The sequence below is a fragment of the Solenopsis invicta genome, chromosome 5 (assembly GCF_016802725.1).
Source record: "Solenopsis invicta isolate M01_SB chromosome 5, UNIL_Sinv_3.0, whole genome shotgun sequence".
NCBI classification, from domain to species: Eukaryota; Metazoa; Arthropoda; class Insecta; order Hymenoptera; family Formicidae; genus Solenopsis; species Solenopsis invicta.
In genome coordinates this window covers 9,058,948-9,073,818 of record NC_052668.1, presented here as the reverse complement: position 1 = coordinate 9,073,818, position 14,871 = coordinate 9,058,948, and the positions used below count along the sequence as shown (strand labels likewise).

The window sequence follows — 14,871 nt, the reverse complement described above, 5'->3', positions numbered from 1 at the left end:
CAATAAACCCAATAAAAACTGGATTGTTTTATACGTTTATTAAACGCAGTTGTATGGTATAAAACCGGTTTAGGTATAGGTATGTGGCAGATATGTATATAGGTAAAATTTTATACGTTAGTGCAATATACGTTTATAATAATCGTTCTTATATATAATACGGAACGTATTTTATATGTTGACAAATGGTTTATAAAATGCCAGAAATGTTTATAAAAATACGTATAAAAATACTATCAAATACAATTATATACTAATTAAATAAACATTTCTTAAATACGTTTATGATTTGTAAAAGTTGTCCCTTTAAATAACCTATCAAAAATAGGATTTAATATCCAGGTATAATATACTTTTTAAATACGTTAATAAAAGTTTAAACGTAAATTATATTTATATGTTTTCATTGCAGCAATATTTAAACGAATAATAAATGTATTTTATACACATTCGGTATAGCTAATTAAAGGTTTATTGAAAATGTATATTATTTATGAAATAAAAAATATTTATAAATCATTTCAGAAATATCGAATATGGTTAAAATCCAAGACATTCAATTATTAATAGTTATTTTACACGTAAAAACATATTACGGTGCTTTCAAAAATCGAGCAATTTGCTTTGGTTTTGAGTCTCAAACATAGACTTTGTACTATGTCTATGGTGTCAAAACTTTTTCGCGACGCCAGTCTTCGCGCCTTCGCGGCTTGCGCGGCTTCCACTAGGTGGCCATGCCGCAGGGGATTTTCTCGTGAGTCGAGTGCGGCTACAGACATTATATCTAGGCGCCACCGTAACCGTCTTTCTAAATGGCACTTCAGTGAAACTTTTATGAACTAATTGTTGTAACTTCGAGACGAATTTCGCTCTCCTTTTTTTTCAAACGTGATGTGTATGTGGTTTGCTGTTTCACATAAAATTTTATATTTTTAGATGTAAAAGTAACAATTTGTATTGTTATTAAATCTTGTACATACATAAATGTTTAATTCAGATTTAATCTTTATTTAATCCTTTTGAACGAAAAAAAGAAATAATTTTTTGGAAACTATAATTTATTACGTTTAATTGATTTATCAATACATATTTTATATGATTATATAAATCGTAGTGACTATTGGGAAATTCGATGTGTCACTACGCTACCTAGCGGGAGAAATCCGAATTAGCGCGAGTAGGTAGCTCTGTCCGTGTTTATATAGCAATCAGCGGAATTTAAATACAAATTGCAATATAGAATAAGTTATGGAGTTTTCACCGCGAAAAAATAAAAGCAATATTTTTTGTTGTGTCTTTGGTTGCACTAGTCAAGCTTGCAGAAATGACACTGTTAGATTTTTTCATTTTCCTGAAGAAGGCAAAAATCTCGTTAAATTCATAAATAAGTTTAATACAGAGGAAGCAATTGATCGTCGAACAGCGTGGATTAAAGTATTAAAAATGGGAAAAAAGGTTTCTGCTTCTATGAGAGTGTGCTCTCTTCATTTTACAAAAGAAGACTTCATACCATCACGTAAATATCATTATAATTAAAAATAAATATAGGTTAGCAGGCCTATATCAGTGGCAGCGATTCTAGTGCTGAATAATAATTTTTAAATTTTCTAGCTTATGCGAACTGCAATCTGCATTTTTGTCGGACTTGAAACACAGTTATTGCATATAGGTAGAATATTTTTATTAGTTTAATATTAAGAAGCATCAAAATCCCCTCTCCCTTGACATAAGCTTGCTAACCTATGTTTGTTTTAAATTTTGTTAGTCCGAGTTTGACTTATTATTGATTATTATAATTATTATTTATTTTTGTAACGTTATTCCTTAATTCTTTAAATTATAAAAAATACTAAGTTCTGTCACATTTTTTAGAAGGTAAAAATCATATACGTCATTTAAAGAAAACAAGCATTCCATCGCTTAATTTACCAATTGGATCAACGAGAAAAATTAGTCCGCAAAGAAAAATTCAAGCAAAATGCAGAGAAGAAAGATGGCATAAAAGATCTTGTGTAAAACAATTATCAGTAGAAAATATTTATGATGTACCTGAAAAAGAAATTGTAATGCAAACTACTGTTTCTGATAAAACAACTGATCAAAATGTAATTGAAAAAGCATTGCCTGCAATTAGAATAATTGATGAACATGGATGTCTTGCAGAAGTTGTGGAAGAAAATGTCAAAACTTCCTTAACAAATAAGGATATAGGAATACAAGTTCAAAGTGATAATATTTTTGTAAAATTTTCAAGTATTATTATTTCTGATACTGAATTAAGTACATTAACTGGCATTTATAGTTTTAGTTTGCTCAATACAATTGAAACTCTTGTAAAAACTACATACAAGGAAACACCTACTGCAAATACAAAAACGGATATACGAGAAACAATAATAATGACTTTTATGAAATTGAAACAAAATATGTCTTATGCTTTGCTATCAATTTTATTTAAATGCAAACCAAACACTTGCAAAGAAAAAATATTTCAAATGCTTGACATTTTATATATTTGTTTAAAGCCAGCTATTTTGTGGCCAAACAAAGACAATATTTTAAAGAATATTCCGCTATGTTTTATGAGGTTCGAAGATGTTCGAGTCGTAGTTGATTGTACTGAAATTAAAATTCAAAAGCCAAAGAATTTATGTTGTCAGATTGCAACTTTTTCGCGTTACAAAAGTAACTACACAATTAAATTTATGACTGGTGTAACACCAGCTGTTTTAATTTCATTTGTGAGCAAATGTTATGGAGGACGTGCTTCTGACAAGGTAATATTCGAGCAAAGTAAAATCATACAGAAATTAAATAAAACAGACGCAATCATGACAGATAAAGGATTTCCAATTGACGATATTTGTAAATTAAATTATATAAAACTTATTAGACCTTCTTTTCTAAAAGATAAAAAACAATTTTCAAAAACAGATGCAATATTAACCCGTAATATTGCCACAGCACGAGTGCATATTGAAAGAAGCAATCAAAGGTTAAAAACTTTCCAAGTCTTAGGATCTACAATGCCTGCGTGTCTTATAAGTAAAGCTGATGAAATTTTTAATATTATTTGTGCTGTTGTAAATTTGAGTGCTCCAATAATTAAAGATGATAAATTTTGTTCACAACACAAAGCAAAATAAAAATATAGTATCTTAACCTTTGGTAGTAATTATTATATAAAATATTTTATACACTTTATATTATACCTGTATATGTATTTTGAAATTATAACATTTTTATAAACTTTTTCTTATAAACTTTATAACATTTTTATAAAAAGAAAATAGAAAAGTTGAAATCTGTCTAATCTTCTTCTCTTTTCTTTTCACATATGAAGTGTATGATCTTATCGAAATAAATCTTCTTTAATGACCAAAATATATCTTTGGCGTATTCCTGATCAAAGATAATTGATAATGTTATTAAATTATTGTCAAATGGAGTATAAATTAAAAAAACAGTTGACTACAAATTCAAAATTGCCATGCTTATTTGAATTTGTGCATAATATGCATGATGCTGTTTTAAAGTCAATTGATCATTTTTTCTTTCGAGCCATTTAATAGTATTGATCACTTCACTCATTCTTCTTTTTCTACCTTCGTAAGGGCATTTTATTTCAATCAATTTAAATGGTTTATTATTTAAAAATAATATTCCATCAGGTGAACATGCAAGCCACTGATTTTCTTTGGAAACAATAAGACCGCACTCTACTACTTTCGATGAAATTAAATCTTCATAAACCTTCCGTGCTATTGGTTTATATTCCAAACCGTGTTTAGAGTGGGATCAATTAAGGGCTTTTAGATTATAAGTATAATATGTATATTTCGTTGAGTGTCTACAGAACGCTCTCTTGACTCGTAGGATCGTTTCTCTCTGACCGCTCGAAATCTTCTGCCTTTGGCTTGTTCTGCCTACTCGCCTTTACCCCTTTTACCTGATACATACGTGCGTCCATTCGCAGACATCACATTTACGCGCTTTGAATACAATTGATTGTGTGTTTTATGACGCTACCATAAAACAACACATGTTTCGAACAATGGCAATCCTTTTCGTCAAACGACGCTTTTCTTCTACGACACATGTTCTTTCGCTCTCTCTCTCTCTCTCTCTCTCTCACTCTCATACTCTCATTCTCACTCTTTTTCCCTAGCTAACATTTTAACATCCTACATTAGTATAACAATTACTAAATTGTTTTCCATAAAAATAATCTAATGATTTCTTTTTCCAATCAGGATTTTTGTTTTTTCCATACGTAAATAAAGTATATGCATTACTTGAAGTTATTCGAAATTGTCTTTCGTTTAGCCATACTGAATGAAGTTCTCTGCTCTCAGTGCAAATAGCACACACATCCCTTTGCATGTGATTAAATAATTTTTCACAGCACTTTTGAAGCGGCTTAACAGCAACTTTATTTAAATTTGAAAGAAACTCAGAAGACTTCTGATTATCAAAAATGGTTTCAATTTGTTCAGGATTGCTTGCTACAATATTTTTATTGAAATCTTGAAGGAGTTCGTGTCTTTCAAATCTACAATAAAACAAACACATACCAAATAGGAAGGAAAATAATACATTTCAGATAAAAAGATTTGAACGTTAATTTCCTTTAATTAATTATTGTCGTTGTCATTGAGTTAGGTAATTGTTTCTTTAATATGATTTTATGTATATAAATTAATTGATGTATTAATTAGCGTTAATAAAAAAATGTAAAAAATGTAAAGTATAAACATATGAATATTTAATGTATAAAAATGTACAAGATTCCAATGCCTTGATAATATATATGTATATATATGTATAATAGTCATTGATGAGTTAACTACCGCTAACCAAAAATAGCATGAGTATAAAGTGTTTATCAAAATTACATGTGTTTTGATAGCGCTGAGGACGGATGATTTTGCATCATAATGTCTCTGATTAGTGACTCCTGTTCCTTCAATAAACAAAAATTTTCTTTAGCTTTATTTTTTTTACAATCTTTTCTTTACTTTGCTTCTCGAGGTTCTTCGTCTTTTTTATTGAAAAACAATCGTGTTGTTGTAAAGGCCAAGGATCATATTTTTCTAACGATTATTTCTGTAGTTCATTCCACATGCATTTTTTATCCGTACAAGAGACGATATTTAAATCTTTCAAATCAAACCTACAATTAATACAATACAATAATATTAGTAAATAATATTATCATAATATTAACATATATTATTGTATTGAAATAAATAAATATGATTTGTTTAGAAAATTTGTACGCTGATATTATTTTCCGAGCTTTACATAATAATTTTTATATGTCAATGAGAGTAATAAATGATTTCACCTGCTACAGTAGAACAAAACTGCTAAAATGTGTTTACATGCACTCCCCAAGCCAGCTTTACAGGAACATTTCCGGCGGGTCCCGATAGCGCACATCCCGATAGCACACAAACCACTCACAATGGCAGATGCCTAGAGATTTTCCGTAGGTTGGGTTAGATAAGTCAAGATGATTGGTTGGTGGGCTATCGGGATGTGCGCTATCGGAACCCTCCCGAACATTTCATTGAAATGACTTTTCCTTCCTTATTTATGTTTCCTTTTATTTCATGAAGAGCACCTTTTAAGTCCGAGGTTTGGAGACAAAATGCAGTAATCTCAAAAATGTCGTTATTGTCATCTGGCATTTTTCCACAAAAAACAACATGACCAGCGTTAATTAATTTTTCACCACCAATAAAATTTTTACTAGTTGGTGTCGAACTAGCAAAAATACAAATTTCTCTTATGGATACTCTCATTTTTATTTCTTCACGTATGACCTGGTATGACCGCTTATGTATGACAACAAACTAATGAAAGGACCTGTTGGGTTAGGTTACCTACTCGCAGTGGTTTTGATCGTTGGCGCTAGATGGCGGGATGTGAAAACCACGCCCCCATCGAATTTTCCAATTGGGTTCAAATAATTTTTCAATAGTTCTGTGTAATAGTTCGTCCCAATAATCCGCGAAAAAACTATGACGAATAATTCAATAGTTTTATTAATAGCTTTACTAATAGTTACAATAGTCCATTTCCGTAAGGGACAAGTCATTAATTATATATGTAAGTCACAGTTACTAAGTTCCTAATTATTTCTAAATATTGATTTTTAAATATTTATTTTGTTTTACGAAGTAACTTTGTTAAATGTGATATTAAATATAATGAAATTTTTAATTATAAGTTAAAAATTTCTATAAACTTGTAATGAAAACTGCTGTGACATCTTTAAATGTGTGTATAGGTTTCTTCAATTTTATATTAAAAATTGTGTATTATTTCTCATACAGCACAGAGAGATTGCAGGAACATTACAGAATGATTTCATTGAAACATTGTAATATTGCATTTTGATTGCGAAACATTGCTGGATTGCAACAACATTAAGATGTCCGTTTTTTGAAATATTGCATTGAAACATCCCATTTTTCCAAAATGTTCACATAAATATTATTACATCACATAATTCCAATAAATAAAACAATATTTGTGTAACATTTTAAAAAACATTTTTCGCAAAAAAATCTTAGGAATATTTTTTCGGAAATTTCCAAGCGGTCACCCATCCAAGTCGCAACTCCGCTGAACGTTGCTTGACCTCTGTGATCGCTGCGAACTGATTCCTCATGATGACCTGTGAACACTTTATGCTGATATGTGTATATAATTGGTAGATCAGATCAATATACGTTATCGAAAAAATAAAATATGTATAATTAAAACACAATATTTATATAAACAAATATAAAATTAGTTTTTTTTACTAATTTTGCAAATGCAGAGTAGCATCTGGAATAACTTTTCTGTTATTTGTTTAAATAAGATGCAATTAGAAAATATATATCAATATAATACAATAATTAAATTAAATATAAAAAAATTTTTATTAAAAAAACAATTAAAAAATATTGTTTGTTCATTGGGCTGTAGATTGAGGTCTCTTCATATATGGACCTATTTTGCCTATTGATATAAATATTTATGTTTCTTAACAATACTATGATGCACACAGCATCACGGGACCGCATGCCTTTTTCTAGACGTCTTAGAGTCAACATTTCGAAGGATGTCTGCAGACGTCTATGCAAAGTCGATTTGCAGTTAACTTTGAAAGTCTGACTTGGATGAGTCAACTTACAGTCAATATATGGACGGTTGTACTGTTAGGGAATGTAGAGATTCAGCGGAAAATTTAGTAATGTCGCCAGACTTTAGTTTGCTAAATGCGGATGAATAATTATGGATGAGTTAAATTATTATAATATATTATTATACGCGAATATTCTGCTTTGGCTCTTTATTGCCACTACTTTATTAAAAAATTATGATATTGCAATGTTTCCGGAATATTACTGGCATATGCCATGCGTTGTTGCAGGCATATTGTTAATTTATGTCTCTGCAATGTCTCCGTAATATTGCATTGCAATCTGCAACATTGCAACATTGCTGCAATGTTGCTGGAATTTTCTCTGCTGGGTTCCCACACAACACATGGACGTCCCCGGACGTCCAATACATGTCCACAAAAGTCCTTGTAATGTCCTAGTATCTCGTACGACCATAGGACGTTCCAAAGACGTCCGAAGGACATCCTGGTTTATTGTAGCTGCAGTATGACGTTTGTAGGACATCCGCAGGACATATTTAGGATGATTCGTAATATTTAACATATTATGTATACATACATAATAAATATGCATTCAAAAATTGCGTTGTTCTTTATATTAAATAAGAGATTTTGAAGATGTTCTAAGGACGTCCTTTAAATGTCTAGCAGATATTGGTGGTCCGAAAAGGTCCGCTATATACATAATATGTCAACGAAATTGAGTATTTTTATAATTACCATCATTATCATTATTATTATAACACAAGAATTTTATAAATTATAAAATTATAAAGATAATTTTTCGTGTTAAAAAATATTTAACAAAAGATATATTTAACCATATAATATAAACATAAACTACAAATTTTGATAATATGAGAAGCTTTAATATACAGTATATAGCTTTTTAATAAAATATATTATTCGTTAATATTTAATATTTCATTATATATAATATTTAAATTATGTAATATTTAATACATATGTATAATACTATAACGATTAATTTAATATGCTATTTAATGGCTATTTTATTTGTGAGGAAAATCCTACTCAAAATATAAATAAATAATAACGTATATTATATCAAGTAAAATTTTCCTCAGAAAAAACGTTGGAACGTAAACTTAAAATATAAAGAAAGTAATTACACATCAAGCAGCAAGGTATATATATTTGATTTACAGAATCATATCTGTTTACATGATTCTGTGAATCAAATACATGTCTACATTAAAATTCGATTTAATTATAATTTATGAAATCCTATAATTTCGGATTGAAATGAATTTAACAAGTGAGTGCTGGCACCACCGTTAGGCGACCACGCCGCGAGAGATCTTCTCGTGAGTCGAATGCGGGCACGGGCGTTATCATGGTGGAAGTAACAAGGTGTGCTATCTTCTCGGACGAATTTTCGTCACATTCTGCGCAGCACCAAGTTTCCGCCATCTTGCAAAATCACCATTGCCAACCAATAGCAACGCAACGATAAAAGTAAACGAAATAGTGTCACGGTATACACAGGTTATACACAATTTTATAATGCCATCGTGTTCTTTCAAAAACTGTAAAAGTACGTCGCGAAATAAAAAAAATGTAAGCTATTTTTCATTTCCAAAAAATCAAGAAATGATTGCGAAATGGAAAATACTTTGCAAAGAAAACGTCAACCCAAACAACGGTATGTATATAATACTGACAGGTGATAAATGGAATTTAACAAATTAAAAATTATAAAATATAATAAAATTGATAAAATACATTATTTAAAATTTGTTTATCTAGCTCGGGTTTGTTCCCAACATTTCCATTCTTCACAATTCAAAGATCAATCGTGGCTACTTGGGCTACTACCTAACTATAGCCCTGTGAAATCTCGGAAATTAAAACTTGATGCAATTCCAATGGAATTTGTAGAGGACAATGCAACAACTGTGGTGGAGAAGGATTTGAGTATGTATATAGACATTACTTCTATTGATGTGAATAGATTTATGTTTTAAGTGATTATATATTAATAATGTATAAATAATACTCCTGTCTTCCATACAATATATTAAATATACTTTCAGGAACAGAAGTAAGAGAATGTACACACGTTGCTACAGACTGTGTTGCATCGAGCTCTGAGAGTTTTGTGATATCAACGCTTGCAAATGAAGTCACATTAAGCTTCACAAATGAAGAAGCATCATGCTCTCTGACTCAAGTCGCATCGAGCTCTGAGACTCCAGATACACCAAGCTCTGCGAATCCAGTTGCATCATGCTCTACAAGTACAAGCAGTGATAACTTTAGTACGTCCTTCTATTATGATTTTTTTGTTGGTTAGATTTCTATAACTTAACTTAACTAAATTTTTAGCAAAGTTATATTTATTTATTTTTATATTTCCTTATCGTGAAGGTTCAATACAAGTTCCTTTCAATCAAGATGATATACAAAAACTGATACGGGAAAATGCAGACTTGGTTCGCCAAAATGAAATTCTTCAAAATAAAGTTCTTCAATTGGATCAGATTAATAAACTACATGAGAAAAAGATGAAGAATATTAATAAAGGACACGAGTAAGAGAAAAACAAATTGCAAGAGATGCTAAGTCCTTTTTTTACACCTGGACAAGTTAAACGCTTAATGAATCCCATGCAGAAGTTAACCCGTTGGTCTTCAGAGGATATTGCAGCTGCAATATCATTAAGAAGCGTAAGCCCGAAAGCTTACAGATATTTGCGAAAAAACAAAAAGATTCCTCTTCCAGCACTGTCAACCCTCCGAAAGTGGGTAGCATCATTCAACCTTGATGAAGGAATTCTTACTGACGTCTTGCTGATTATGAAATATAAAGGTGAAAACATGACAGAGTTCGAGAAGGCAACAGTGATCTGTTTTGACGAAATTCATTTGTCAAATCAAATGGCAATTGAAAGAAGGCAGGAGAGAGTTATTGGCCCTCATAAAAAATGCCAAGTCGTTATGGCTCGTGGGTTATTCAAAAAATGGAAACAGCCTGTCTTCTACGATTTTTACCAAGATCTCACTAAAGAATTATTATTTAAAATAATTGTCCAATTGTATAACAGTGGCTATACTGTGTTCGGAATGACTTGTGATCTGGGACCATCAAATCAAAATTTAATAAAACAATTAAAAAGTAATATAATGGAAAATGAGGATGAAACATACTTTGAGCATCCGTGCGATGAAAATGTAAAGATCCACGTTTTTGTCGATGCTCCTCATTTAATGAAATTACTTCGAAATCATTTTTTGGATTCCGGATTACATGTAGATGGGCATTTTGTGACTTCGGCAGCCTTGGAAAGGTTACTTCAAATTAACAGTGGGGATTTGAAAATTGCATTCAAGCTGTCGCGTATTCATTTAGACGTCAAAGGAACGCAACGACAAAATGTGAAACTCGCAACCCAAATTTTCTCTGCGACAAATGCATCTGCAATTGAATGGTGCGGTTCGTGAGGATGGATAATTGTCCAGAATGGGCTGCAACTGCTACATTATTAAAAATGTATAACGATTGGTTCGATATTTTTAATAGCGTTTCTAAATACGGAAATAATCCTGGACAAAATGGATATGGTGTTGATCTTGTGCAGCAAAATAATATTCTTGCCAAAGTCACGTCAACAACTAAACATATGAAAGTTGGTAATCGACAGGCTTTGCTTCCTTTTCAAAAAGGAATTCTCATATGTAATTCGTCATTACGAAACCTGTACTATGATTTAAAGAAGAAATTCAATTCAGAAATGTCATATGTAATTACAAGTCGATTGAACCAAGACGTAGTGGAAAATCTTTTCTCGTACATACGATCAATGGGAGCAACAAATGATAGGCCCACGGCATTAGATATTCGCTACAGACTGCGGTGGTATATATTGGGAAAGCATTCAACGGACTTCTTCACACAAGGAAGCAATACCATCGCTCATGACTCAAGCATGGACGAAACGTGTCTTACTAGTGGCATTGATTTTGACTCGAACGTAATGTCACCGACCGACGATGATGTTGAGGGTAACATTGGTAGTATCGCTAATTTTCAAGACGATTTACCTGATGATTGTGAATCATATACTTTTAATGAAGAAAATGCTGATTGTGGTAAGTTTGTATCTTAATGATAATTATTACACTTTCATTGTTAAGTATTAAGTACGAGTATGTTTATGTAATATTGTGGTAAGACGATTGTAGATTAATTTTTAGCATAATATATCTCATTCTAATTAATTCATAGTTTAAGGTAATGTAATATTTTATTCTAATTAAATTGTACTTTAAATTAGAATAGTAGTTTAATTACATTATTGTAAGCATACTCTAATGTACTATTATAAAAGAATTTCAATTATATATAATTTGCCTTACTTTGTAATTATTACAATTATTAATTGTGATCGTATTATTAATTAGTGACGTGGGCAATCGAGTTTCATTCATATAAATGAAATCATTGTAAATAAATTGAAATTTGAAATTGTCAAAGTGTTTTACCGATATAATATATATGCATGTTTTGCTTCACACCTTTTCTTTCAGATCCAAGTAGTAGTAGTACATTTATTTATTCTCCTACTTCTGAAGAACTGAAATTATTGAGTCAAGTCGAAAATTTAGAAGTTGTGGACGTCATAGAAGAAGAAGGCTTAAAATATATTGCGGGTTATGCCGCTTTTAAATTTATAAATAAATATAAAAATTTAGGTAATCCTACTGAGGTGTTGGTTAATCCAGAAAGTGACTGGATTAACTACATCTCTAGAGGAAAAATTATAAGTCCTTCTTCAGACTTATTAAAAGTAGAAAAAATAATGAACCAAGAATTCCAAAATTACCATGGATCCTTCATGCGAAAGGATCCGTCGATATTTGAAACAATCGCAAATAGGGTTGAAAAAAAAATGAAAAATATAACAATCCCGCGCGAGGTTCTACTTTGTTTAATTAGAACAAGAACATATATAAGACTTCGAGTAATCAATAAAAAAATTTCGGCAGAAAATGCTACAATAAAACAAAAAAGAAAAATGAAAAAATTTACAAATAAAAAGTAATTTTATTTTTATTATATTTTTCATATATTTATTATCTTTTTATTGTTTTTTTTGTGTCTGTTATATTTGTTTATTTATATTTATGAGTTTATATTTAATATATTTTTTAAATATATTCACCAGAATTATATTTATACACGAAAGATCTTTCATTAAAACCCTTTCTTGCCCGAGTCTTCGTTTTAATATCCATTTAAATTATACAAGATGGCGGAATCTTGTCACGTTCTCTTATTGGTCAGTAGAAATGCCTGATGCGCAAGAGCACACCTTGTTACTTCCACCATGGGCGTTATATCTAGGCGCCACCGCGGCCGACTCCCCAGCTCATAACTTCAGTAAGACTTATCAGCTGCTTGTTGTAACCTCGAGACGAATACTCGCTCTCAGTCTTTTCAAATGTGTGTGGAACGCTGTTCCACATAAATTTTTATAATTTTTACATGTAAATAACAATTTGTATTGTTATTTAATCTTGTAGAAAAATTAAATATTTAATTCAAATTTAATCTTTTTTTAGTTTTTTTTAACGAAAAGGATACAAGAAATATTTTTTTGTAAATTAAACATTTATAACATTTTATATTAATGTATTCTGTTTTAATAAATCTATCTGGGTTCCAATTTTATAATATTTTCAATCTGTCTTAACACCATATTTTCGGTGCAGAAATCTCGATCGATTCGGATTACTTTTTTTTTTAATCGGCTTTAATCGCACATTTTCTGTTGAGTCTCTTTCGTGGAATTTGGAAGGAGTGACTTAGGTATAACAGATCTATTCCCGTTAGCCAGATACTTCTGTATGCACTTGAATGGTAAAGCAATATATTTTTAATTTTTTTTAATACAAAATTGCACATGCGCTTCTCTTACTGTTTTCTACAAAGAAAGTGAGGAGTCTCGCGTAACGACCGCTGATGCGCCACACGCCTCCTGTCGCAATAAAATCAAACTAAAATAAACGCTTTGGGCACTAGCAAACGCGGCAAATACGAGTGTGCTAAACTTATTTATCCAACACACTCACCGTTTGAGCACTCGTTATCATAAGCATTTCACACAACGACTCAAACTGTGCTCTCGGTATCGCTTTTGTAAATATGTTCGCTCTTTGATATTTTGTAGAAATATATTTTACTTCAATTTCTCGACTAGACACTTTTTCGCGTACAAAATGATACTTAACATCTATATGCTTTGTGCGTTTATGAAATTCCGGGTTCTTCGCAAGCTTTATCGCACTTTGGTTGTCAATCCAAATTACTGTGGGTTTATCACATTTCGAATCAATGTCTTCGCACAACATTCGTAACCATACTCCTTCTCGCACAGCAGCTGCAGCAGCCACATACTTTGACTCTGTGGTATTTAGTGAGACGGTTTTCTGTCTTTGACTAGACCACGAAATCACACCGTTCGCGAACATGAACACATATCCGGAAGTAGACCGACGCATTTCTATATCACCTGCAAAATCGGCATCGCAGTAGCCAACGAGCTCTAACTCGTTTCCTGTACTCTTGTACAATATTTCCCGATCTTTTGTACCTACAAGATATGCGAAAATACGTTTAACAGCCATCCAATGTGCGCGACTGTGTTTATTTAAGTATTTCGATACTAAATTAACGGCATAAGCAATATCCGGACGCGACACGACCGCAAGGAACATCAACGAGCCTACCGCTTCGCGATATGGTACACTCACACATTCATCTTCGTCTTCAACCGGATACAATACGACATTCGGATCAGCAGGCACACATACAGACTTTGCATCTGCCATACCAAATCTCTTTAAAATCTTTTCGGTATATTCGAGTTGATGAATGAACATCGTTTTCTCGAGACGATTTCGTTCGATCTGTAGACCTACATATCGCGACGCGTCTCCCGTTGTTATCTTGAATGCACTTTTCAGATAACTCACAACTACGTTCAACGTTTCACTCGATTCGGAAGCTACAAGACCATCGTCGACGAATAACGCCAGAAAAACACGCACGCCTTTGATACACCCGTTGAAAATACAATGGTCCGCTGTACCTTGAAAAAAATTGAATTTTATTAGAAAATCACTAAACTTGCGATTCCAGCACCTGGGCGACTGTTTTAGACCGTACAACGACTTGTTCAGCTTGCACACGAATTCGTCCTGCATTTTTGAGTCTCGTTCATCAGCAAGACCCTCGGGAATTTTCATAAAAATTTCCTCCTCCAGTTCGCCATACAAGAAAGCCGTGCAAATGTCAAACTGAACTAATTCGAAGTCCTCTTTTGTCGCTTTTGCTAGAAATGCTCGAAGTGAGTCATACCGAATCACAGGTGCGAACGTTTCGCTATAATCCACACCTTGGCGCTGAAGAAAACCACGCGCACACAAACGCGCTTTATAACGACATTCACCGTTTGATGACCCCTGAATGACTTTAAAAACCCACTTCGAGTCTATCATTTTATTGTCCGGCTTCTTCCTGACCACAGTCCAGGTTTCGTTATTTTTGTGAGCCAACAGTTCCTTTTTAATCGCTTCAGACCACTTTGACCCGTCGGATCCACTCACTGCTTCCTGGAATGTTTTAGGCGCTTCGCATTCCACATAGTCAATATCATATCGATATCT

At 32.0% G+C, this 14,871-nt stretch overlaps 2 protein-coding genes across 4 annotated transcripts; both read left to right on the top strand.

The window, feature by feature from the left end:
- The first annotated feature begins 1,285 nt into the window (after positions 1 to 1,285).
- LOC113006059 lies at positions 1,286 to 3,162 on the top strand. Its single transcript, XM_039449827.1, has 2 exons — positions 1,286 to 1,516; positions 1,873 to 3,162. Exons 1-2 carry the CDS (start codon positions 1,444 to 1,446, stop codon positions 3,144 to 3,146), a joined length of 1,347 nt encoding a protein of 448 aa, XP_039305761.1. The 5' UTR covers positions 1,286 to 1,443; the 3' UTR covers positions 3,147 to 3,162.
- A 5,522-nt stretch (positions 3,163 to 8,684) lies between these two features.
- LOC105206932 (transposable element P transposase) lies at positions 8,685 to 11,634 on the top strand. Of its 3 annotated transcripts, none has more exons than XM_039449831.1 (3): positions 8,685 to 9,118; positions 9,238 to 9,462; positions 9,572 to 11,632. In XM_039449831.1, the coding sequence occupies exons 1-3, from the start codon at positions 8,875 to 8,877 to the stop codon at positions 9,736 to 9,738; spliced, it is 636 nt and encodes a 211-aa protein (XP_039305765.1). In that variant the 5' UTR covers positions 8,685 to 8,874; the 3' UTR covers positions 9,739 to 11,632. The 3 variants fall into 3 exon arrangements, with proteins under 3 accessions (XP_039305765.1, XP_039305762.1, XP_039305764.1); XM_039449828.1 differs by having other exon boundaries at positions 9,572 to 11,631; XM_039449830.1 differs by having other exon boundaries at positions 8,685 to 9,462; positions 9,572 to 11,634.
- The last annotated feature ends 3,237 nt before the right edge of the window (positions 11,635 to 14,871 follow it).

What these genes read in the sequence shown, in the direction of transcription:
- LOC113006059 (XM_039449827.1), top strand. Translation starts at nt 1,444, where the DNA reads ATGGGAAAAAAGGTTTCTGCTTCTATGAGAGTGTGCTCTCTTCATTTT. An exon ending in AGAAGACTTCATACCATCAC is followed by an intron (nt 1,517 to 1,872) that starts GTAAATATCATT and finishes CACATTTTTTAG; the next exon opens with AAGGTAAAAATCATATACGT.
- LOC105206932 (XM_039449828.1), top strand. Translation starts at nt 9,760, where the DNA reads ATGCTAAGTCCTTTTTTTACACCTGGACAAGTTAAACGCTTAATGAAT.